This window comes from Uloborus diversus, chromosome 3 (genome assembly GCF_026930045.1).
Source record: "Uloborus diversus isolate 005 chromosome 3, Udiv.v.3.1, whole genome shotgun sequence".
NCBI lineage: Eukaryota > Metazoa > Arthropoda > Arachnida > Araneae > Uloboridae > Uloborus > Uloborus diversus.
Genome location: NC_072733.1, coordinates 80,152,635 through 80,178,624, shown reverse-complemented (window position 1 = coordinate 80,178,624; position 25,990 = coordinate 80,152,635). Strand labels below are relative to the sequence as shown.

The 25,990-nt window shown below is 33.6% G+C and overlaps 1 protein-coding gene across 3 annotated transcripts in view; it reads left to right on the top strand.

Moving 5' to 3' along the window:
• LOC129218121 (glycine receptor subunit alpha-2-like) overlaps positions 1 to 25,990 on the top strand; it is a 133,557-nt gene that overhangs the window by 90,862 nt on the left and 16,705 nt on the right. The window contains exons 2-7 of one of the 3 annotated variants that reach the window (XM_054852329.1): positions 2,762 to 2,937; positions 6,700 to 6,767; positions 9,611 to 9,840; positions 12,369 to 12,451; positions 16,139 to 16,273; positions 16,658 to 16,923. In XM_054852329.1, the coding sequence (XP_054708304.1) occupies positions 2,762 to 2,937; positions 6,700 to 6,767; positions 9,611 to 9,840; positions 12,369 to 12,451; positions 16,139 to 16,273; positions 16,658 to 16,923 (958 nt within the window). Of the gene's footprint in view, positions 1 to 2,761; positions 2,938 to 6,699; positions 6,768 to 9,610; positions 9,841 to 12,368; positions 12,452 to 16,138; positions 16,274 to 16,657; positions 17,020 to 25,990 lie in introns of all 3 variants that reach the window. The other 2 variants (XM_054852328.1, XM_054852330.1) reach the window with 2 other exon arrangements.

Below are 25,990 nucleotides of genomic sequence, written 5' to 3'. Positions count from 1 at the left end.
GGGAGCACCTTTACGCACGTTCTTATCGTGTCTTACTTAAACCTGCCACTAACCATTTTTCGCTCCAAACTGTCTCAAACATTTTTAGCATTTTCCACCTATTTAGTTTTGAAAATGATCATTTAACTTTTAACTAAGTTACACATTCTTATCTTATAGCTTATAAACATATAGTACTGTCTTCATGCCTCTTCAGCTTGAACTTTATACACTATTCAGTCTGTAAGAAATTTGCTTTATTTTAACAATGGTAAGACAATACTGTCGTGGGCAGCTAAACGGCAGTAACTGCAGATTTTTCGATTTTCATTTTTTTGCATTTTTGAGATCTATATTACTATAGTTTTATGGTACAAACATGTTTATTTGGTTGCCGCAGGAAAAAAAGCATTTTTTAATCAGTGGTAATTAGCAGTAACTGCTTTTATCGCAACCTTGTGCGGGAAGTCGGCAATATGTACTTACTGGTAACAGCAGTACTGGTACTGCAGTAACTGCAAATTTTTTTATTTATTTTATTTTATTTATTTATTTATTTATTTATTTTTTTTTTTTTTTTTTGCCATCTTTGAAATTGTTTGCCCATAACTGTTTTTGTCGTGGGAGAGTAAACGGCAGTAACTACAAAATTTTCCATTTTCATCTTATTTTACTTTTTTGAAACCTACATTACTTCAGTTTCATGGTGCAAACATGTTTATTTGATTACCGAAAAAATAAAAGCATTTTTTTTTAATCAGCGGTGACTAGCAGTATACTGCCGTGTGCAGGTAAACGGCAGTATCTACAGAAATGAGTTTTTGAGATATTGAAGAAACGTGTTTTTGATTTCCCACAAACATCAATAAAATATTGAAATTTGATTTTAGGCGATTCCGTATGTTTGCATCGAAATATTTTTTGGGCAGTCTGTTTCATTTTTATTTTGCAATCAAAATTTCGATCAGAGCAGATACAGCCGTTTACTTGCTCTTCGCATTAGTAATTTTCATACACTTTTGACTGGCAATTAGCAGTAACTGCACAATATACTATTGAATGACCAATGATTACAGTTTCGACTTAATACAGAGTAAATACGTTATTACGAAATATATTTATTGCAAAGTGAATAATATATTTTATTTTAAAACATCAATTACTACCGTGTGTTATGCACTCGACATAAATGTAATATGATGAATTAAATGTAACTTAAAAATAAAATGAAAATTTTATTTTTTACACAAATGTAAATAAAAGTCATTATATATATATATATATATATATATATATATATATATATATATATATATATGATAGCAATATAAGGATTAAACAAGAACGAAAAAATCTTTTAAAAGAAGGAAAAAATGAAAAAATCCCAAAATACCCTGGGGCCTCATCAGGGGGTACTCCCCAAGGGTAGGGAAAAACCATGAGATGTTTCGTGAGTGCTGCTGGCGAAATTTGCCTAAAAAAGCAGCACTAGTCCCCGACATCTCACAAAACAAGCAAGTGGGTTACTGAAAGTCCAGAATATCAGCATGACATGAAATACAAACATTGAACTTTTTAAAACGAAAAATACAAGTTTTATCTAAACAAAATAGAATAATATTTAATCTACAAGATTTATATAAAGAAAATAGAACAACATTTAAACCACAAGAGAAACAAAATTCATACTGAGACCCCAGGGTATTTTGGGATTTTTTCATTTTTTTCCTTCTTTTAAAAGATTTTTTCGTTCTTGTTCAATCCTTATATTGCTATCAAATGTGTTGTCTACCAGTATCATAGAGCAGCCTGTGGCGCCTATTGAACTGAGTAGTGAAGTTCATTTTGGTTGACTTGTCCAGATTATAAATACAATATATGATAGTGTTTCTAATATATATATATATATATATATATATATATATATATATATAAAATATGCAAGCCAAATACCAAATATTAAGAAAAATATATAAAAAATAATGATGAGAAAAAGTAAAATTGCAAGCAGCTATTTAAAAGGAAAAAGACAAAGTATGAATCCAGAGCTCATCAGCCGTGGAGGATTCAATAAATATGGTCAAAAGACCAAAAAATTTAACTATGAACTAAAAGAGAGTGTCTAAGCTCCAGTATATGCAATGTAGAGTAACACTGGGAGTAACAATAGAGTAACGCACCACATGTTAAACTATAAACAATAAACAAGAGTTTCAGCTCTTGTTTATAGGTAAGGGTAGGTAAAGAGTAGTATCAGCTTTGATCAAAATTTTGATTGCAAAATCAAAATGAAACAGACTACCCAAAAAAATATTTCGATATAAACGTATACATAGAATCACCTAGAATTTTAATATTTTATTTATGTTTGGGGGAACTCAAAAACGCGTTTCTTCAAATATCTCAAAAACTCATTTTTGTAGATACTGCCGTTTATCTGCCGAATATGTTCAAAACACTAACAGAAATACGTTAGGTGTCAAAATAAATATGCGTAAACGTGCCACGTATCCGGGGCAAGGTTACGCAATCGACTTGGACTCAAAAAAAAATTTTACGGTTAAAAGCATAATCTGAGCAACAACTGAATATACCAATGTTGACTCCATTAACTGCTTCATAAAAACGTAATGTCTAAAATTTCCTAAAGTAAAATATAAAACCTAGAAAATTCATTGAAAAAAGTCCTCGTAAACGTTCCCCGGTCTACCCTAAACTCAAAATATTTTGGATCATTTAAAGAACTAATTATTGTTAAAAATATTTTTTTACATTTATTTAGGTCCATTCATACATTCTATAACTCGCGTTTAGCACCATTTGAAGAAGATGAAAACACAACTCTTTCAATACATTCCACTACAGAATCACCAGAATTTATTGAGGAAGCACCATTTGATTTCCTTGACCAAATGCTTGAAAAGTATGACAAAAGAGCTTGGCCAACGTATGGAATGGGTAAGTTATATTAAAATATATTTCTTGCAAAGGAGAATTTTACAACTTACAATGGTTTTTACTTTAAGCATGTCAATAATATCTGCAAAGTTCAAAGTAAAGCTCTTTAACCTGCACATTTTAACAGTCGAAACAATTCACATGTAAGGGAAGGTCGTTTAGTATCGGACAGTGGGTAGTATCGGACAAGGGCTACTTCTTTATTCCGCCGCCAGGGGCAGCACGTACTGGGTCAACGTAGTGTGCCGTATTAAGGAAGAAAGTCACAGACGCCATATTGGTTCAAATCAACCGTTCGTTCTGGTGTGAAAAGCTAGTTGTTTGTTTGTTGAGAGAATTGCCGTGCACGAACTTAACTTCTGGGGCATATATTTACACATAGAGTAAGTTATAGTGTTTCATTGTTATACCTTTAAACTGATAGTATATTAATCTAAGTATTATGAGCTATAAAAGTGTCTAGCTTAAGTAATAACCTAGTGGTGGTTAAACAACTGATCGGGTTGTATTGGACAAACCAATTTCGGGTTATATCGGACAAAGTTACTGGCACCAAAATAAAATACTGATGGTGTTTTTCTTTGTCCAACAGGTTGAAATGGAAAAATCACGACATAAATGAGATGAAACAAATATGAAAGAAGCCATTGAAAGAGTTGGACTTAATAAAATGACAATTAGAGATGCAAGTGAAAGATATTTAGTCCCAATAAAAAAAATTTGAAAAAAAAAAAAAAAAATAGAACCGACTTCAAAATTGCTCTAAAAAGTGAAAAATAATTTTATTCTTTAAACACCATCGATAATACTTTTAAACATAATTTTTGAAGTTGGCGCAAAAACGATCAATAAAATCATTCACAGCCATAACTCAACTACAAGTATAAATTTAACCAGGTCCAGTTTCTTCACTACCACATGCATATTTGAGTAACGATATAAATGTTTCGTTCCTAACTTTGGATGATTTTTTGATAAAAATATGAACGAAGCATGGTTACACTGGATTTTACTTTTTGTTTTTGCGCCAACTTCAAAAATTATGTTTAAAAGTATTATCGATGGTGTTTAAAGAATAAAATTATTTTTCGCTTTTTAGAGCAATTTTGAAGTCGGTTCTATTTTTTTTTTTTCAAAAATTTTTTATTTCATTCTTTTTAGTGTAAATGTAGATATTTCAGTAAAAGTAAGAAGTTACCTTGTAAGAAGTTCGGCTCTATATCACTGTATTGCTTTAGAAAAGCCTTTATTCAAAATTATCATTACAATTACTATTAATGTTACTGTTATATGGCACCGAACTTTTATAACAATGAGTTTCATATTGTAGATGAAGATAGCGAAGACAATGTGAATGCCAAATGAAGCGAATACTCGTTAGTCTCAACTCGAGATCTTTATTCAGAACCACGAATGAACGTTACATCTCCTTATATACAACTTGAGAAAGTGCTGGAACTTTCCAGACTTGGAAAGATACAGAAATTAATAGAACATTCGAGAAAATACGGGAAACAGTAGAAACGAAATTTTAGTAAAATTCACTGTGTCCTAGTCGGGATTTGAACCCGGGTCGCTCGTGTGGGAGGCGAGAATTCTACCACTGAGCCACCGTTATCCATGGATGAAAAGTGCGAACTTCGCTACAATATCATTTTAATCATTTAAAAGGGAAATTGCATAAAATTTACTGTTTTTTGCCCATAACTTTTTTTCTAAAGAACAAATACGGTCAAACAAAGTAATGGGATCTAAGTTGAGCCATCCCCTATCCATTAAAAAAAGAATCATCAAAATCGGTTTACTAGGTGAGACGCAATGACTGGACAAAAAAAAAACATACATACGGTATGAACTGATAACCACCTCCTTTTTGAAGTCGGTTAAAAAGTACTTTGGGTGATAGGATCAAAGCTTTACGGGAAAACAAAGAAGTGGTAATGAAGCCTGTCTTAGGAAATCACAAAGTTTTCCCAAGAACATTCACAGATGAACAAGATGATCATATTAAAAATTTAGATAGTCAACTTAACCAATAGTCAACTAATAAAAAATTATTACTTATTTTCATTTTTAGACCTGTATACTATTCTAAGTAACCAACTACTTTGCACGTTGCATTATTTTGCACATAAAAATGTTATTTCTGAACTATTTGTTTTTATTTCAACATTTTAATGTTTTCTCCGATACAACCCTCCTAAATTTAAAATTGGCCAAAAAAAATTTGTTTAAAAAATACGACTTCATGTTTTTTAACCAAAATTTACAATTTATGTTAGGTAATTTAGTACAGCATAATTTAGTGTAAAAACTAATTCTTCACAAATAAAACAAAAAGTGTTATGATTGAAATGGCTTAGGTGTCCGATACTATCCGACCTTCCCCTATGTAGCGATATCCCAAGTGATGAAATAAATGTCCCAAAAGATTTGACTAATGAAAATGAGTGATTAAAAGAATAATCATAATCACATGTCATAACAAAATAATCATAATCACAATTGTGACTATGATTATTTTCCAGTTTTTTTCTCTCTTTATAATACGTTTATTTACATTTTATGTTTCTATTTAACTTTTGACGTAGCAATCGTTTGGCAACGATTGTACTGGAGGTTCGATGCGCTTCCAACCTGGTTACACTATAAGGACGAGCATATTGCGCATGCGTTCGAAGCTTTTTTCGGGGGGGGGGGGATACAAATTCACATTGCTAGAAGATTATAAACAGCACCATGACGTAATGTACTGTTTACTTTTTATTGCACCAGATTTTTTTATTTTGACTTCTCTGAAGCAACAGAAACGATCCTTAATATATTCTACAGGATGAATTCAGGTTAATTTCTGGAAGGTTACGGACTTTAATAGAGAAACTTTCCTATTTTTGTTAGATATGTTACAGGCGGAAAATAGGCATATTAGCTGCCCATTATTTTCCAGAAACTTCTCCTTTTTTTTACAGTGCATGTTTGGTTTTTGTTCCTATAAAAGGATTTATAGGAGGGGCTCGAAGCGGATCAGGATCTTTTAGGAGGACAATTTCTATGAAACGGAGTTGATGAAGATGCACTTCTTGTATGAAGTAAAAGTTTATTTTGTAGAGAGTGCATTAAAATCCAAACATAACAAAAATGTAATATCTGCACTTTCTTTTTCAATATTATATTTCCCGTTTCCAATATTTTCCGTTGAACCCCATACTTGGGGCAGCATCAAAGTCCCATTTTTGCAACTTTGTTTCGCTTATCTTAGCTTATAAAACTCTTTCTCAGTTTTCTGCTTTGCTCAGACTGCAAATAGTAAATAAAATAGGATATCCTGGTCTTTCTCGACTTCTCTTATAATTTGAAAAAGGTTCTTGAAGAATGATTGGGAATGAAAAACAAATGAAAATATGTGGAGTGTGTGGAAAAAGATACTGGTGTAGGAAAAAACAGGATTGAATATGACTTCTGAATTATGTCAAGACGCTGCGTTGTTAGGAAATTTATTTTCATCTTACCTATTTATTTAGTACTTTCAATGTTTAGTAGTAACAGTTAAAGTGAAATGAAGTCAAAAGTGATTGTATTTGTTTCGTCAAAAGTTTGAGGGAACCAATACAGTCACTGCTGCAAAGAAAGAATCAACAAAAGGATGAAGTAAAGAAAGTTTGCCGCTAGAGTTTTAAATTTCAATGCAAAAAAAAGGGTAGTTTAATCTCCCCCCCCCCTTTTTTGGCACAAAGAAAGTGACTCACTTTAAATCTTTTTCAGGCATACCAACAGTTGTTACCATCAATATGTACATTAACAGCTTCGGTTCCATAAATGCAGCAAGCATGGTAAGTGCTTTTAAACAAACAAGAACCATGAATAAAAATTTATTGCTTCATGTTTCATCCACTTCGCGTTTGTCTGTTTCAAAGATAAATTAGGATATTAGGGGAGAAACTTGCGGATGGGCATAAACAAAGAATCTAAATCCGAAACAGTTTAAACAACTTATCTTCCTCAAGATGTCTGTATTTAAAACAGTAAAAAAGTAAACAATTCATAATTGATAGAGTGCATGAGAGTAACTTTTACAGTAAATTAGACGTGGAACGACTAGAAAAACAAACTAAATATTACACGCGTTTCCCTAGTGTAGAAAAAGAAACGTGGATACCCCCATGTACACTGGTGTGAAAAAATCAAGGACGAGACGGTTTTTTCAATATAACTTTGTACAAAAGCTTTCCAAATCAACACATTTAATACCGTAAGATCCCCAATACGTAAGGACATGTGTAATGTAAGCAACACTTACTAAAAGAGAAATCAGAGGGATAAAAAGAAGCTTTATTGAAAAAGTAGCATGGAGCGCAATGCGACTGAAGGTCGAAACATCCCTGTGATGGGTGTCCAGCAAGAAACATCCGGTCTTTAGTAGGGGATATGATCTCCCCCGACTGCTAGGCAGGTTTCACAGCGTCTGCCCATGCTGAGAATAAGGGTGGCAATGAGTTGTTGAGGCATTGCTGCCCATTCGTCTTGCAGCGCCAATCGAAGCTCCCGAATCGTTACTGGTGGTAAGGTACGAGCTGCCAAGCGTCTGCCTAGAAAATCCCATACATGCTCGATGGAATTGAGATCCGGAGATCGTGCCGGCCAATCCATACGTTCAATATCCTCACTCTCTAAGAGCTGTTCGGCAGCTACTGTGCGATGACATTGTGCATTGTCGTCCATGAAAAGGAACTGCGGACCCATAGCGCCTCTAAAAAGATGCACATATGGAAGAAGAATCTCGTTACAATAACGGGTCCCGTTGACTGAACCTGCGTCGAAGATGTGAAGGTCTGTACGACTACCAAGAATGATGCCTCCCCAAACGAAAACACCGCGACCTCCATACCTGTCCCTTTCAATGATGTTCGAGGGATGATTGCGGCTTCCCCGCTCTCTCCAGATGAGTATGCGATGAGAATCGCTACTCAGACTGAATCTGCTCTCATCTGTAAAGAGTACTCGTCACCATTCATTGTCTCTCCAATTCCGGTGTTCCCGGCAACACAGAGAACGCCTTCTCCGATGGGCAGGCGTTAGAGGTACACACCGTATAGGGCGTCGTGCAAACAGACCACCACCGTGCAGTCTTCTGGCCACGGTAAAACGCGATATCGGTCGTCCAGTCGCCTGTGTCGTGTGTCTAGCGATTTCTCCCGCTGTCTGCCGCCTGTTTCTTCTGGCCTGTAAGACAATATACCGGTCATCTGTGGGTGTGGTTCTTCGTGGACGACCACTAATGAACCCCCGGATAGCTGTTCCTGTAGTTTGAAATTGTCTCCAAAGTCGTGAAACGATGCTGTGAGCAATTCCGAACTTTGCAGCCACACTTGTCATATTGCGGCCTTCCTCCAACTTCCCAATGATTCGACCTCGGGTAAAAGCATCCAGATGTCGTCTAGCAGATTGACTATTTGCCATTTCTCGCTGAGGCAGCAACTCGGTGTGATTTTAACTGCTATACGCCGTGCAATTTCTTTGCCAGAAATACTGATCTTACACCGACAACATGCTTTATACTACTCAGACACTCCCCCCATAACGTCTGCCTGCATATCTGTGCATGTGCTACCGTACATCACCTTACTTAATCTCCTGATTGATCTTTCTGTCCGCTCTGCCTCTTCGTTCAGCTGATATGCTAATTTTTTGACTTCGTCCTCAATTTTTGCACATCAGTGTAGTTTAATCCTCATTTACTCTCAAAGCCAATTGTGATATACTTCAGGCTAACACCTCCACAGCAGTAAATGTGTTCAGAAAAAAAAACTCTAAGAAGATGAAATTATGCACAAAAAATCCTTCTAGAATGAAAAAAAATATGTAGTGAAACTTGAAAGCGGCGATGTCTAACTCTGATAAATCAGTCGGTAAAGCCTTGGTTTCCTAGGAGCCAACTCGCCGATCTTCGGCGTCGCTCCTCACCGAGGAGAAAACTTGATTCGTCTGCGCATGAGTGCCCGAGCTAAATCGGCGTCCTGAATGGCCACACCGGAATCCACTTGACTTTGATTGCAGCGTCACGGCGAGGAGCGACGTCGAAGATCGTCGATTCGCTTCTAGGAAACCAAATTTTAAGAGAGGTAGTCATCAGTGCTCGATTAACTCAAGTAGTGATTTCAGGGTCGTAACTAGCTTCCATGTACAATATATAAACATAGCGGTACATACTATATAGGAATAACATATTTAATTAAAAGAAAATACGGATTTAAAAGAAAGAAAATAGGTTGACCTAAATGCAGCCCCCCCCCCCCCCACGCGAAAAAAAATTTCAATGGCGCAGTTTGCGCCATGACCCCCCCCCCCTTTCTCCTCCCTTTAGTTAGATATCTCTGATCAAGCTTCTATCATTTATATTTGAAAATTTTCGAATAGTTAATAGCGCCATTTTACAAGGGCAAGAACACATGCCGTTATTTCTTTCTCAGAAATACTGAAAAACCATTAAAAACCAAAAACAGTTCAAATATGTAGTATATGTGAGAGTTCATCATCATGTTTCATTTTTCAAGTTTTCCCTTCTAAAAAGAAAAAAAGTACATAAACAATTTTTTTTACTGTTTTGATTTAAGAACTTTTGGCTTTCATAGCTGTTTTTTATTAATCCACAATGGAGAATCGTTGATTTTTCCAGGAATTCAGTATGGACATTTATTTAAGACAGTCATGGATTGATTCGAGATTGCGATTGTCAAGGTTTGGCATCAACAACACTGTTACTCTTAATGGACAAGATATTATCGATAACATTTGGAAGCCGGATCTGTTCTTCAGGAATTTAAAAGCTGGCAATTTCCATTCGGTTACAGTGCCAAATAAACTGATTAAAATTTCGCCAGATGGAAGAATACTTTTCAGTATGAGGTGAGAATTACTTAATTTGTAATCAGTTATGATTTACGTAGTTTGTTTAATAAGCTTAAAAATTAATACTACATTCTTCATGAAATCAAGATCATCTCTTTTGCGTTAGCAGAACGTTTAAGTACAGGAAGGCGGGAGGGACCGAACGGAACCACCCCTTTATTTCTTGCGATTAGTAACTGGTAATCAAGAAAAAGGGTGTTGCTTGAGACTAGTTTTGATATTTTGGGAATACCGCTTACTTGATTCATCGTGTTTCTAGAAGATTTCATCGTTTTCTTTTAATGTATTTAATTTTTCATCATCTTCGATAAGTGGGATCGATTTACTAAAATATAAATCAGTGTTGTATTTAAGTCCATTTACTACAGTGGAACTCTGCCATTCGTTTGCCCTTCTACTTGTACTACTCATTATTCGTCCAACTTGTTCAAATAGAATTCAACTATTTATTCGTACTCTTCTCCGTGATTCGGACCGCAAAACATTGTTCGGTCGAAGATCACAAAAATGAACTGACAACTGAAGAATGCCAAGAGCTGCCCAAGACAGCGGTCGGAAAAACTAATTTTTTCTTGTAGCGAACTACAACTACAGCTACTTTATTACAAATGTAGTTAACAACAACTATTTTTTTCAAAATTCAGCAACGAAACTACTTTTGTAAGGTACTCGCTACTTCGCTAGCTTTTAAAAAATAAATAAATAAAATGCATACACATACACACCGTTTGAGGATTTAACGAAAAAAAATCAAAAAGTGGTTAAGATTAAAAAATTGGCTCGTTTGAACGCGGAATATTACTACAAAGAACTAGTTATTCTTTCTTTCCTTTATTGAGCCAATCTGTCATTCCAAACATTTTTTACGATTTTTGCCAATATTCTCTGCAAGAGAGGATTTAAAAGTTGAAGGAATTCAATCTTCAAATTTTTAATCCTTTCCTGACAGTGAATATTTTATTCAAGAAGTGCAACTCGGATACTTGAAAATGTAAATAGATGCAGTCATAATTTGATTTAAATTTTATATAGACATACGTATACATAAAATTGATTTAGATGATGAAAAACATCTTTTAAACAAAAGAGAAAAACTTTAATTTTCACTATAGGATCTTATATTTTGCAAGAATTACTTGATTTCGAGCTTCAATCTAGGGGTCCGGATCTGGACACCAATTCCTTTTCTTACGCCACTGATAAAATGAAATAAAAGCACTTTTGTTTAATTTTACCGAATAACCTCAAAAACTTACAGTATTTAATAATTGACTTTTATTTGTTAATGTATCAACACTCAATCAGTAAAAAAGAAAACATAAAGAAATAGGAAAAATATCCCAAACGGTACTAGTATTTACAATAAAATATTAATAAATATCCGAAATATGAAACATAAAACTAAGAATGCTTACTTTAATTCAATTTTAACCTACAGTGAACTCGCGCCACAACGCGATTCGACCTACGCGAAATGGCTAAATAGCGAGTTTTTTCTCGAGTAACGAATTTTAGAGCTAACACGAATTCCTCACCCCGCAACACGAAAATTTTGGAAGGGAATCACAAGGTTTAAGTATCACCTTCTTTATTGGGTATTAAATATTAGTTTCGTAAATAGACCTCGCCTTTAGCATCACTGAAAGCGGAAGCTCATCGCACTGTCCTGTCGAAACATCGCTTTGTTCATTTACAAATCGCCACTGAGCATCTTTTTCATTTGAAATATGAAGTTGATGAAACATAATTTCACATAAGTGAGCTGTTTATCTATAGTTTGAAAATGGAAGGAAAAATAGAAAGTTTCTGACAACTAAAGAAATTTAAACATTTTTGATATGCTTGAACAACTAATAAGTGCGTCGAATATAATTTACTGTATCTACTGTACAGTACTATTGTAGTACTGTATTTTATTATTGCTACATACTATACGTACCACACTGTTTCATTTTATGCCATTCTCTCCCACTGGTTTTGTGCATCCTAACAGTATTTTTATTCAATATCTTCAAAATCTTCAATCTTCCTTTTAAACTAAAGTTATAAGCATATTTTGCCAATACGTGAAAGTAAAGAAAAATAACTGAACTTCACATGGTGCAGCTTTTAATCATATTTTACTTAAATTCGTTTGATTGGCAAAAAGATGTTTTTACTGATAAAAAGTGAAAAAAAAGGAGATTAAACTGTCAAAAATAACATTAATCTGTGCAGACATTTTGAACTATTTTGACTCGCTTAGGTTTTCTTTCTCTGTTTTTTTCATTATCCACTTTTTTAAAAAAAATTATGATATACTGTATTAATACTTGTGTAAACTGAGTGAATTTTTGATGTTTCTCCTCGGGGAGAAGCATTCATGGTTTGAAATATAAAAATTTATGTGTAGCCATGACAGGCCCCAAGATTTTAGAGGTGATTTGGGATTGAAAGGCAAGAAAAAGTTGGAATCAAGTTCAATTTCTGCATTAAATGCTCTAATATAAAAGACTTCACAAAACAAAATTTTCTTTTTCTTCCAGATTGACTCTTCGTCTATCGTGCCACATGACTTTTCGTCATTATCCCTTAGATAAACAACAATGTTGGGTCGTGTTGGGCTCATGTAAGTATTTTCATCTTGATTTCTACAATATGCCAATATGCACTATCCGACGAAAATATATCAAATGTTATATCTTACAAATATTTGTGCAACTATTTTGTAAAATGTGTTGAAACGTTATATTTTGAGGGCAGTATCTATTTTTTTTTTGTTGTTGTTTCGTTTGTTTGCGTGTTTTCATTTACTTTACTTGAGCTTTATTTTACAATCTTGTTTATTTAGTTTGGTATTGGTTTCCGCTGAAAATAAAACGCGAAAAAAACTTCAAATTCAAGCATTTCCCTACTGTAACTAGAGTGTCCAGAACGAGCTTCTTCAAATATCTCAAAAACTAATTTCTGCAGATACTACCTTTTACCTTCCCACGACAGTATAGACATTCGGGTGAGCACAAATAAATAAATAAATAAATAAATTGAAAAAAAAAATGAAAAAATATTATTTGAAATACAACCTCTGACAATGAAGTTCAGTGAATGAAGTCAGAACAGTCGATCCGGAAACACTGGCCTACATAGCGGCAGATGCTGACCATCTGCCCTCCCCGTTGTCCAGTTAAGTGTGGTTTGTGCTCCGTGTAAGACTTGTTTAGAGCATTGGTTCTTAACTGATAACAGTAAAATGAATGAACAAAAGATCAATTTAAAATCTGTCTAAACAGTTCCTGGCTAAAATATGAGTTCAGAGAATTGAACATCCACCATACTCACCAGATCTCAATCTTACAGGCTTCTTTCTTTTCCCACGACTCAAACTCGTTTTGAAAGAAAAGCAATTTGGCGCTATTCCTGGCATCCAAAAAACGTGACGTGGCTTTTCAACTTCCTCCCCAAAAAAAAACCCGACTTTTTGCAAAGTTTCCAGGATATGTATAACAGCTCTCAACGGTGCATAGTTATAGGAAGTGACTATTTTGAAGAACAGTTAGGTAACGTTCGTTAATATATGTCATCTACGTTAATGTTACAAGACTATCCACCGAACTTTATCGACAGAGGTAGTAGATAGTTTTTATATTGCTTTACTTGAATAGTTTTATGAACGTACATGAGCCAACAGAATTAATGAGAACTTGACAAGATTCCGATCAAAGCACTACCGGGGAATGAAAATATAGAAGGAGGACACCAGAACCTATCAGAAAAGCAAACTAAATCCGGAAAACAACTTTTCCTGCTCCGCAATCCGGAGCAAGCTCCAACGGATTACCTGGAAACCACATGCTGTCTTCCATAAAGGTTATGGATGCTGTCTGGACCGCCTTCGATCAAATTTAGATCAACCATGGACAATACAACAACAATAACCTGCATTTGTTCCTTTTGTAGTTAACTATGTGGAGTTAGCGTTCGCAAAACCATTTTAAGTAGCATTTGATAACTGGGAGACCTCAAGAAAGCAAAAATTAAAAGTACCTATCACATTCTTCCTAAAGTGGTTCGTTTTCAGTTTTTGCGTTTTATTTTTCATGATTTTCTTTAACTCAAAATTGCAAACTTTTCCCTAGTCATTATTTTAACTCAGTCTTCTGTTATAATGCATGTTCTATCATATATGTTTTCCTTTGTTAAAAAATAAATTTTATAGAAACTGATACTTTGGTGCCAGTGGAGCAACCAGGGAGGAGGCTTTGGGGTCAACCTAACTTCATCAGGACATTTGGTTTCAACGCCTTCCGTCAATCCTAATACGGTAGTTTATAAACATATGAGAACGGCTATGACCAAAACCCCACCTAGAAGGAATTTCTGGCTGCGCTACTGCTTGATGCTTTTTTTTTGGGGGGGGGGAATGTTCTACGTGACTAATCGTGATCTGACTTATCGTCGTTATCCAATGGGGTAGCGAGAAGTTCCTCTAAGAGGGTGTTCCCCGGGCTAAGAAAAGTAAAATCTAATTCTTAGAATTTTAAATAGAAGCAATCTAATGCCGCCTCCCTGGCACTACCCCAGCTTGGCCAACAAAAGGCATTTCTTTCTTGTATCGCCATCTGGCGCCAGGTTAGTTTTGGACGCCCGCGTTTCCTTTTGCCATCAGGATTTGTACGTTTGTACAGGTTTGAATTTGATATTTTATTTGGCCAGTATATGTTTAATATTTTTATCAGACTTTTAGTTTGAAAGGCATCAAGCCCTTTTTCTTGCTGTTTAGTTAGCTTCCATGTATTGCTGCTCTAGATAGGACTGCTCTAACTGTTGAATTGAAAATTTGTATTTTGAGTTTTGTGTGTATGTTGTTAGATCTCCATATTTTATATAAAGATTAAAAGGTGCATTGAGCTTTTTTAGTTCTTATTAATATATCATTATTTGTACCTCCCTCAGATGAAACATATGCCCCAAGATAAATGAAATTGTCAACTTCATCTATTTCCTTTCTATTTATGCAATTTTTTTCCTTTTTGTTACTTTTGATTTTCATCATCTTCATCTTGGCTTCATTTATTTTCAATCCGAATTTTCTTGCATTTTCTTCCAGCTTAATTTTCTTTGATTTCATATTTTCAAGGTTTGATGACACTAGTACAATGTCATCTGTATAGTCTAAATCTTCAAGATGATCATGCAAAATCCATCTTATCCCAGTTTTACACTGTTTCAGGATGTGTCTCATTTTCCAGTCAATTACTATGTTGAATAACAGTCCTGACAACACGCATCCCTGTTTTGCTTCAGTTTTTATTTCAAAATTTTCTGAATTATTTCCATTAATTAAAACACTGCCTTTGCTTCCTTGGTATAAGTTTTCAATGATATTAACTATTTTTTGCGGTAGTCCGTAGATCTTCAAAATCTTCCAGAGACACTCTCCATTTATGCTGTCAAAAGCTTTAGCAAAATCAATAAAATTAAGATATAATGTTGAGTTGAATTCAATGCTTTGCTCTATTATATTTCGAAGTATGAAGATAGTCATACCGTCTAAACCGTCATAGCTGCATGAAATTGATTGAACAATTAAAAACATCTTTCTAACAAAGAAAAATAATTTTACCTTTCATCATAGAAGCTTAATTTGGAGCTTCAAAGGAGAGCCCGGACCTCTGGACCACCCCCTTTTCTAACGCCACTGTCGCTACCTTATGCTAACTTTCGTCCAACTGCGGATTTGATTATTTAACGTTATTTGTGATTTCAAAAGACTGCTGAATACGGCATGCTCCCGTTTCACGAACGAGTTAAAAAAACTAGCTAAAAATTATATCGATATTAGCAGTCGTGAATTTTAGTTTCATAACTATTTTAGAAACTTCTAGAGTTCAAAATAGGATTGTATAGTTGATCGAGAACTCTCCAGTGTAAGTATTTGGAATTAAAATGTCTTGGAACTTAGAATTAAAAGATAAGCGATATTTTTGTAATTGAACACTAACAATCCATAGTGGCTTGCGTGTTAAAATTGTAGCTTAAAGATACTTCAAATTCTGAACTTAATTATATTAGTGATTTTATCACTTGAAAATGTGGCAATTAAAAACTGTTTTCAACATGAAAGACTGGAGAAGAGAGATGGAGCTTTGAAGGAAATGAACAAGGCATCATCGTCTCGTTTGAAAACTTCGCTTTTACGTTTTTATGTTTTTTATAATGAATTAGTGCTTTGATTATTGTATATGATATTTCTTTAAGAACATTTTTTGTACAAGTTTTAAATAATTACATGATTTTTAATTTTTATTTTACATAGATGCGCAAACAATGGATCAAGTAGTAATTCAATGGCAAGAACGTAACCCTTTAATCATTGAGCAAGAATTAGAACTTCCGGAATTTGATCTCATTCCCCAAAGCCCAGGATCATTCCAGAGAGATATTGATACTGGTAAATTATTTTCAATTTAATTCATACAAAGTTACATTTCATATTTTGCATCATTTCTCAAAGTAAAAACTTACTGTGAGTTCTCATACACAACCTTATTATTTTTTCAAAAAAATTAATTCTAAAAGTTTTTCAAAAAATACAAATATGCAGGAATTAAAACAGCCTGTAAAGGATTTATTTTTGTTTTCATTTGGAGTCGCAACTAGTTGCGATCCTTCGCATGAATGCTGAATCAATCAAAGTCTATTTTAATTTTCATATTTTTTTTATTTTAACTTGTATGATTTGTGGAAAAGAATTGCTTTAATTTTCTTAAAGAAATTACGTTTTGGTTTTGCTATGCATGATAATTTTAATTCTTTTTATTTTTACTCCCAATAGGTTCCTTCAGTTTTCTTAACGTAAGCTTCATTTTAGTGCGGCAAAATGGATACCATTTGGTTCAAACTTACTTACCGACATTTTTAATTGTCACGATATCCTGGGTATCCTTTTGGCTACACGTAGATGCGACACCAGCCAGAGTAACATTAGGCGTAACTACTCTTCTCACCTTGACGACTGTTGCATCAGGCATAAGAACTCAGTTGCCTCCAGTATCTTACGTAAAAGCCATCGATGTATGGATTGGAGTCTGCTCTATCATGGTATTTGGAGCTTTGTTGGAGTTTACATTGGTAAATTATTTGTCTAGAAGAAAAACAAAAACTCTAGAACCAAAGACAGCCATTCGAGTCATTGGAGTAAGATTTTTTTTTTAATTTTTCCCTATTTCATACAAATACTTGCTCGAAATTCAATACAAAACTCTAAATAAAACGCATTTGATTCAGCTTAGCCAAAAAGAAAATGTTCACAAGCAATGCAGAACAGCATTTCTTATCATTATTTGTGCATGATTTCTTAAGTTTTCCAAGGTTGGTATTGGGCAGTGTTGTCAATCTTGCATACTCCTCAAGACAGACATGAAAAAAAGTAAGCGAATTGCTGTAGAGGTTCACCACACTCGCTCGACATCCCACCATCTGATTTCTAAAAAAAAAAAATTCTGATTTCGCCTATGAGTCCGACTCGACGATGATGATTTTGGTTTTGAGATTCAGAAGCGCATGCTAATCTCTATACAAATAAAATCAAGCGCATATGTGCGTCGCGTCTGTCACCTCTGAAAAGGTTCAGAAGTACAAAATTTTGGTTACAGGTCATGAACTATGAACTAGTGGTAAGAGCACGCAGTTTATATCAAAACTTTTGTCAAGTTCTTACATCTGAATGTCGCTATATAGTTCTCTTTTTTAAGCAATCAGAATTTCTTATTTATTCCATTATACCGTGGCTTTCTATTAGTTCTAATTGGTAACGAGTGATACGATTTATTGCTTGAAAAATTATTTTCAGGTATCACGTCTCTAATAATTAATATCATCGTCTAGATTTTTCTTCGCATATAAAAGTACAGTTTATTTTTCGTTATCTTTCTCCACATTTTTTTTTTTCATTTCTTTTTATATTGTACGTTTTTTACACTTAATATTCATTCGTATAATTTTATCGATTATTGTTCGACTTTAAGCACTTTACTAAGGTGATCATGAAAGATTATGCTTTGAATCATATCTAACTCTAACATTTCCTGTACCAAATATATTTAAATGAATTTATTTAGAACATGTTTTTCATTTTCATCTTGTCTGCTTCGGAATAAATAGACTTTCTTTTACCTAACAATTTTTAACAGCAGGGTAAAAACACCGAGTAAGAGGTACTTTTTCTTTTATTTTTGCCACTTACAATTGACATGACTGAGAAAAAAGTAATGATATTGAGCGTAAAATAAAATTCAGGATTCAAAGGATTAGGATCTTTGTAGTTTAAAGCTTAAACCAATAATTTTAGCTACAAATTTTAATTTTTACAAAACTCAGGAAACAGTTTGTTTACATGGAATAGCTCCTAATATGAGTTACCACAAAAATGACTGCTTGCATTTGATAAATCAAGTATTTGCACTTTTTTCAATTATCAGCATAACATACTATGCTAGCATATTTGAGACATTTTTGACACCGAACTCATTGTTGAACCCCCTGATCATTTGAAAATGACCCTGCACAACCGCTTTGCCTCACATTGCGCGTTTCTCCAGATCTTAAGCAAATGCATTAATTATGTTTGTAATCGAATAAATACTGAATAAGTACACACTTGATATTAATCAAAAAAAAACATAATAATGTATAAAGTTATTATTTTCACGTATAAGAATGGTGCTACCTGATTACTGAAAAACTGTAAAATTTCTTCAAAACTGAGAAGCAAGCTATAACGATCATAATCTTTACTGCTGCATCAGACTGAAGCAGCTCAGACAACTGCTTCTGGTGACAGCACACAGCATCCACTCTTAGAAAACAACTTCCAACATTCTCTGTAGATGTCGAGTGCATGCAAATATTGAAAAAAAAAAAAAAAAAAAAAGATGCATTAGAAGAGACCGTCATATCAGGTGACTTTATTTTATCTTTTATTTAAGGATTATTAAGGGAGGATAAGAAGCAATAATTTTATAAAAAATATGGTTTCAAACGCAATGCTGACGCGCTACATGCACACAAAGCCAGAAAATGATGGAGGCAAAACAGGTTACAAATTTAACACATAAAGACTATTTTGCACAACATTTTAGTTTTAAAGAAAGGCTTAAATCGGGTGTTGAAATTGCGGATTGCAGCTGTAGTACATGCGTCGCAATGGCAAAGCACTCACTATCGCAATAACGAGCTAGTTTGACAAAACTTTCATTATCGCTGCCCCCTTTGTTTCGCCGCTTGTATTAGACAGGGCAGTAACTTTTAACAAGTACTCTTAACCTTTCTTAAACTTTAAAATGTTGTATAAAATCGTCTTTGTGTAATTGATTTGCAACCTGTTTTACATCCATTAGTTTTTGGCTTTGTGTGCATGTTGCGCATCAGCATTGCGTTTGCGACCATATTTTCCATATATGCACTGCAAAAAATAATTGTTGTTATTAAAGTAATATACTGTATTTTCCTACAGTTTGATACTGCTTTGCTAAATAACAGAGAAAAACTGTAAAACTGTTTTAAATTGCTCAAAACGATGCGCAAAAGGTGTTTCCTTTCATACGGGAAGATAAACGAATGAATTCGAAGTATCGACAGCCATGTTAGTAATTTTTCGGGGGTGTGCTGAGACAGGACTGATCAGCTGTAATTCAAGTTAAAGGTAAGTAATAGTTATATTATTCATTCCCTTTTCCTCAAAATGTAGTTTTCTTTATCATCGATAATGTATGTAAAATAATAGTGTGTATTTTGAAATCATAATTCGTATTCCAATATTCTTTGATGTTGACTTTGCAGTTTCTTTTAGTTGCTAAGTTGTAGCGATTGCTTTGTAGCAAAAGTCCGAGTAGTTGTTGTGATCCTGAATATTTTACTGCACGATGATAGTTTTGAAACATTTTCTGAAATTCAAATTTGATTTAAAAATAAATCAATTCCTTTCTTGATCGTATTTAAAGTTATTAGAACATTAGACTTTGTTTACGATTATATTTTGTGTTATATAGGATGTGAGTACTTAAAATTTAAATTCTTATGATTTCTAGTAAATTTTTAGTGTATCGCGTTTGACTTCTTTCTTCTGTTTTTTTTTTCTTTCTTATGTTCAGTTTTAAATTCTTTAACAGTTTGCATTTAAATATTTTATTGATAAACTTTACGCTATAGCGTAAGTAACTTTTATATCCTGTACATAATTCGATGAATAAAATGTAAATAAATAAAATAACAACGTAACCGAGAGACATGCAAACAGTATCAAGTTTACTGATATTTTTTGTTGAAGAATTTGCCCCTCTGGAAATACAATACTCTGATGTCTGAACGACTCGAAATTCTCTGAAATCTCGAGCCAGCTTTCATACTTATCGAACAAAACTAAAATAACAATAATTAAAAAATCATCAATGAAGCACTCAAAAAAAAAAAATAATAATAATAATAATAATAAGCATTTTTAGATACAAACACGAAACCCTTGTGTTTAAAAAGTTTTATATTTGCGTCAGTAGGAAATTAAAGTTTTACTTCAGGAAAAATGCACTAGTAATACCATTGAAACTTATGAACCTAAAAATAATTTTAGAAACTATATTCAAAGGCACTTGATGGGAGGTCACGGGAAGTCTCTATGACCTCCCCAAAATTGCCATATTGGGAAAATTTTGTCTGGCGATTCGGCAAATTTGGGGACAATTGTAATGTTGCAATTTTTGAATTCTCGAATGTCCAAAATTTATTAGATATTGTACTTAATTGTGCTTACTTAATGTGTGCATGCACCAGTATTTTATTAATCGGCAAGTATGTAAGTTCCGTTCGACAAATTGAGATTATACGCCTTCCAATATATTTAAGTTCAGGCCGTGCCTGGCTATATTTTATAATTTTCAGCTTTTCATTTCTGATCTGGCAGTGTTGCGTTCTCGTCAAAATTACAGTTTTTTAATTTAAAGTAGAAAATTTACATTATTATGCATTGTTTGTCATATATTGACATCCTCTACTTTTCTGAATGAGCATGAAGGACATGCTCATTCAGAAAAGTAGATTCTCGAGAACTACAGTATAATTTGAAACTCTTGAAACCTTGAACTCGTCAGTTTCCTTACATTTTAACTTTAAGAACCCTTTGAGTCTTAAAGTTTGGCGTCAACGTGTTTATGCTGAAGAAAAAAAAGTATATTATATATACTGAAAAGTGTGATTCTGTACTTCACTGTCTTTCACTGCATATAAAAAGTAAAAATATGTCAGAGTGTTATCCGTGTAAAATGGAAAAATCGGGGAATTTCGTTTAAACCTGTAACGGAGATTCAAGCCAAAGCCGGGTAAGATCTTTTGCATTTAAATGCGATGGGTTCCTTAGCAGTTGAGTTCTTTAGGGGGAGGGGGATTATTTTCACAATAATAGACAAATTTTCAAAAAAGTGAGGTTTTTGAATATTTTGTCAGGTTTCAAAAAAAGAACAGAGAGATTTGCGGGAAAGATCCGATTACGGAAAGGAAATTCTGAACTCCCGGTTTGAAATTTACCTTAGCGATCAAAGTATAAGAATCGAAAAAACCAACAAATCCTCCAGTTAACAAAGTAGCATCATAGAACACTATAACTCAACATTAATGAATGGAATTCGGACACTTTTAAATAAATCGGGTTTGCATAAGCAGTTTTGAGCCGAAGCAGCTAGTTGCTTCCACCACTTAGGGACTAGAGCGGTTTTAAAAAGAAAAACCAAAACCTTTTTTGAGCTATTTGAGGGAAGAAAGCCATCTATTAAACACTCCCGTGTTTTTTGGCTGTATTTCGTATATTGGAATTAAAAAACAGAAAATAAAAAAATTGGATATGAAAGCTAAACAGGTAGTCATGGTAGGATATGCGTTTCATACGAAAGGTTATAGAATTTGGGATCCCGAAAATAGCGAAGTGACAGAAACTCTGAATGTTTAATTCGATGAAAATAAATTCTGGACGGGGAAAAAAACAGGAACAGGAAACAGAGATATACAGTTTTATTTCACTTCTGAGTAAATCTGAAGTAGAAGATGAATATCCTGAAAATCATAAAATAGCATGTTGTGAGAATTAAATGGGTTAAAGAAATACCCAGGCAAAGTATATATTGACACGACGGTTCTAAAGTCCGAATCGCGAAGTCGAGGTTTATTGTTCTGAAAATAACATTGAATATGACCCAAAATATTTTGATTGCACTTGTGATGATAAATCAAGAAAAATATCAGATTCTGATGAAGATAGGGGGGATAACTCAAGTAAGCTAGAAGCTAACATTTCCGAAGATGTAATTCCTTCGAATTTGAAACAAAGTTTGAGAATGCCAGAAAGGGAAGATTGGCAAAACGCAACAGAACAGATGAGCAGAACGAAATAATTCGCTTCAAGGCCAGACTGGTAATTTTAGGTAACAACCAGCTATTGGAAGGGGGGGGGGATACTTTTCGCAAGTGTTCTCTTCAGTAATTTCCTTTCCTTTGGTTGAGGCTTTCTTTTCAATTTTTGTGTATAAGTTACATTGGGTCCATTTCCGAGCAGATGTCTGCAATACGTATCTATATGCGGATTTAAAGGAGGAGATTTGTGAGACAACCGAAGGGTTTGACGATCCCTGAAATCAAAATTTTGTCTGTAAATTGAATAAATCATTGTTATTCTGATACAGATTACGCCTCAAATCACGACGACCGGATTCCAATGCCGGGGAGGGGGGGGGGGCGCTTGTAGTGTTTTTGGATATGATACGAGTAATATGGTGCACATTCAAACAAAAATGCGTAGCACTCAACGATGGAAGCGGAGTATATTTCAATTAGTGAACAATCTAAGGAAGTTATGTGGATCAAAAAAATTTTAAATGAATTAATTGGCCACGAAAAGAGTTCAGAATTTTAGATTGATTAATAGTACTCTGCACTGTGACAATCTAGTTGCGATCGATTTTTCTAGTTCTGCAATAGAAAATTGCAGAACTAAGATTAATGTGGGGTACCATTTCCTAAGGAATTCGATTGACAAAACTGAATTTGAAATAAAATTTGTTGAGAAACTAAAATTAATTTAGCTGATTGTTTCACAAAACCTTTCTGTAGGGAAAATTTACGTAAAGCTTGAATTGCAATGACATATTATTCTAGAGGTTTTTTTTTTTTTTTTTTTTTTTTTTTCTGAAATGTTTCAATTATTCCATTATGTTTAAGCTACATTTTGTGCACACAATCGGATAGCCTATAATGTATTTTTTATTCATTTCTTGTATTATTTCATTTTTTGCTTGTGCTGGCTTGCCAAGAAGGGGGGGTATTTGCTAGCGAATATTTTGTTCCTGTCACTCCAGCGCACGGAAAAAAAACAATTGTAGTTTATTTCATTTTGAATTTATGCCCGGTTATATGGTTGCGGTTATGTATTTCGGAAAAATTTAAACTATAAATTTCATTCTAACCGCCTGAATTTACTTCATTTAAATTTATTCACTAATGCAATATCATTTCTTTTAGTTTAGTGTGTGCAAATGTAAAGAACTACGTAACTTGTGACCAGAACTGAATGGCAGTCTTTATCAAGATGGCAGTTTGCATTTGCGGTCCGTTTGGAATTTCAAAGAAGCCTCTAGTCTGAATGATGTTGCGATGATTCACTTTGTGACATGAATGCCGGCAACGGAAAACGGAAGATTTTAAGTACGTCTTTTCATTTATATTTTTGTGTTTTCGGATGTAATTTGTATTCACCAATGCTTTTGAGTTTTAGAGCGTTCTTAGCCACTGAAGCCTATCCTACATTTTGCGTGCCGTATTGGGCCCCTGAAGCTGATTTTTGTGGCCCGTTGTCAGGTTCTATGTTACAATCAAGAACTATGTATTGGAACAAGATAAACTAAATTTTATTTTGTTTTGATTGAAATGTGATCGGTCATACAATTCATTTAAGTCTGAATTTTTTTACGGGTAGTTGAATATTATCACTTCAAAAATCACCGGAATATAGAAATTTCTGTTGCTAGAGCTAAATTAGACGTACATTTCTTTCATTATTTTTTTAAAATTTTCCAGTAAATTTTGAAACACTGATTCTTTGTTTTTACATGTTATTAAAATCGAAGGAACCAAAACAGCATGCTAAAAGTACGATGTATTACAGCGTATGAAACTTTCTTCGCGTATTCAGACTTGTGTGACACTTATCAAACAAAATTATAGATTATTTTTATTGTAATGTAAATAAAAAGCAGTTATTTTGTAAATGTGAGCATGTTTAAATCTACAGTTAAAATTGGTGCGGTCTTCTGGCAAAGCATTTTCAAGAAGGGTAGCATTGTTTACAACAAAGACGGCGAGCCAAATGTGGACTTACAATTTCTCAATGATTAGAACTGGCCCTACCAGATTTACTCTTTTTTGACATGTTTGACGATTTATTATTTTGTTAAAAACTTTCAATTTTTCTGACCGATTTTCATTTTTTACTGAATTGACTTTAGCTAATCCATCTTGATTTTGGGAATATAGAATTGTTTCTTCCAGATTTCAGGTAAACTCTGAAAAACTTAAAGATAAATTGTCTAAATCCTCTCAAAAGAAGTGCCCCTTAAAAAAAAGTCGCTGGTGGCTTAAATAGGGACATCGATAGCTGTTCAAAACGGGGTTCGGGGCGGGAGGCTTCCCCATTTTGAAAGACATAGAATATAAATGAAACATTTTAAATTATGCTTAAATATTAAGAGATATATAAGATAGAACGTTCTTACGGTATTATTTTATTTCAATTCAAATGACTCTTTTATTTGATTCCTTATTACTTAAGAAAAAAGCTTTAAAAATATAATTTTAACACAATTATGGAATAAAATGCATGAAAAAAAATATTTTGAAAATTTAGTAAAATATTTCACATTAAGTACAGACAGAATTCTAAATAATTATTTCACGTCACACTTTGTTTCATATTCAGATTTCAATAATGGGCAGCTGTCAAAGAAAAAGAAGATGAAGCTGGTATCAGTTGAACATAGCTCGAGCTGTTAACAAGTGTTGGAAAGGAATATGGATTACCAAAAAAAGAAAGAAAGAAAAACCATCTATATACGGTTTTCAGTGCTACTATAGCAACTCGGGGGGGGGGGGGGGTAAAAGAGGATAGATACAGTATTCATTGTTTTAAATGAATACCTAAATATTTCCCAATTGGTTGTCCTAAATGTCGACCTTGCTCCATTTTCTAAAAAAATAATTCTCTACCTCATCCTAGTTATTGTTTTGAAGTAAACATATTGCAATCCGATAATCTGGAGCCTATTATAAGAAGAAACTAGTTTCAAGTTTTATCATCCTTAAAACATTTTTATTTTTTTCTTTAGGCAAAGATGTTAGCTTTCCCATTTTGGACAACTTTCCGTTTTTTTTTTTTTTTTTTTTGAATTCTTGACTTATAAAAGGAGTTATTCTCCCGATCACTTCAGTTAGGTGATCGAGAAAAATAAATATTATTCTTAATCAACATTCTCATATGTAATTACAAAATCCTTCAAAAATACCGAAAATTATAAGTATTTTTATTTTAAAATTGTATTTCAGAAACCAGTATAAGTGCATTTCTTTACATGGAAGAGAAAATGTAAGATATTATTTTCCTTCTTTTTTGGGTTCTTATGTAAAGTATCCAGATTAGGTCTACTTTAATTAGACATTAATAACCACCGTTACGCTTGCAAATTACTGCCAGAAAGTTTTTTTTTCTGAAAACAACATATTTAGCGCTCAACTGATTCCTGAAATAAACGGTTCAATTACAATTTAGGTATATGTTGAGCGGTTTCAAAATAAAAGCAACTCCCAAGGCAATTTCAGATCATTCAGAGTCATCATTTTAGCCATTTTAGGGCGTATTTTTATACCTACGTAATTCGATTTTTCCATGTATGTTTTTTGGTGTCTACAAGTTTTATGAGATTCTAACAATTTTTATTTTGACAGATACTTTCATAATATAAGTTCTAATGATGGCAACTAAGTCGGCAAAGATGTCACAAAGAAGAATCAAGTTCGTGATGTAAAAATGTTGATCTTGAAAAAAATAGCATTCGATTTTAAATGAATTTTTTCATTC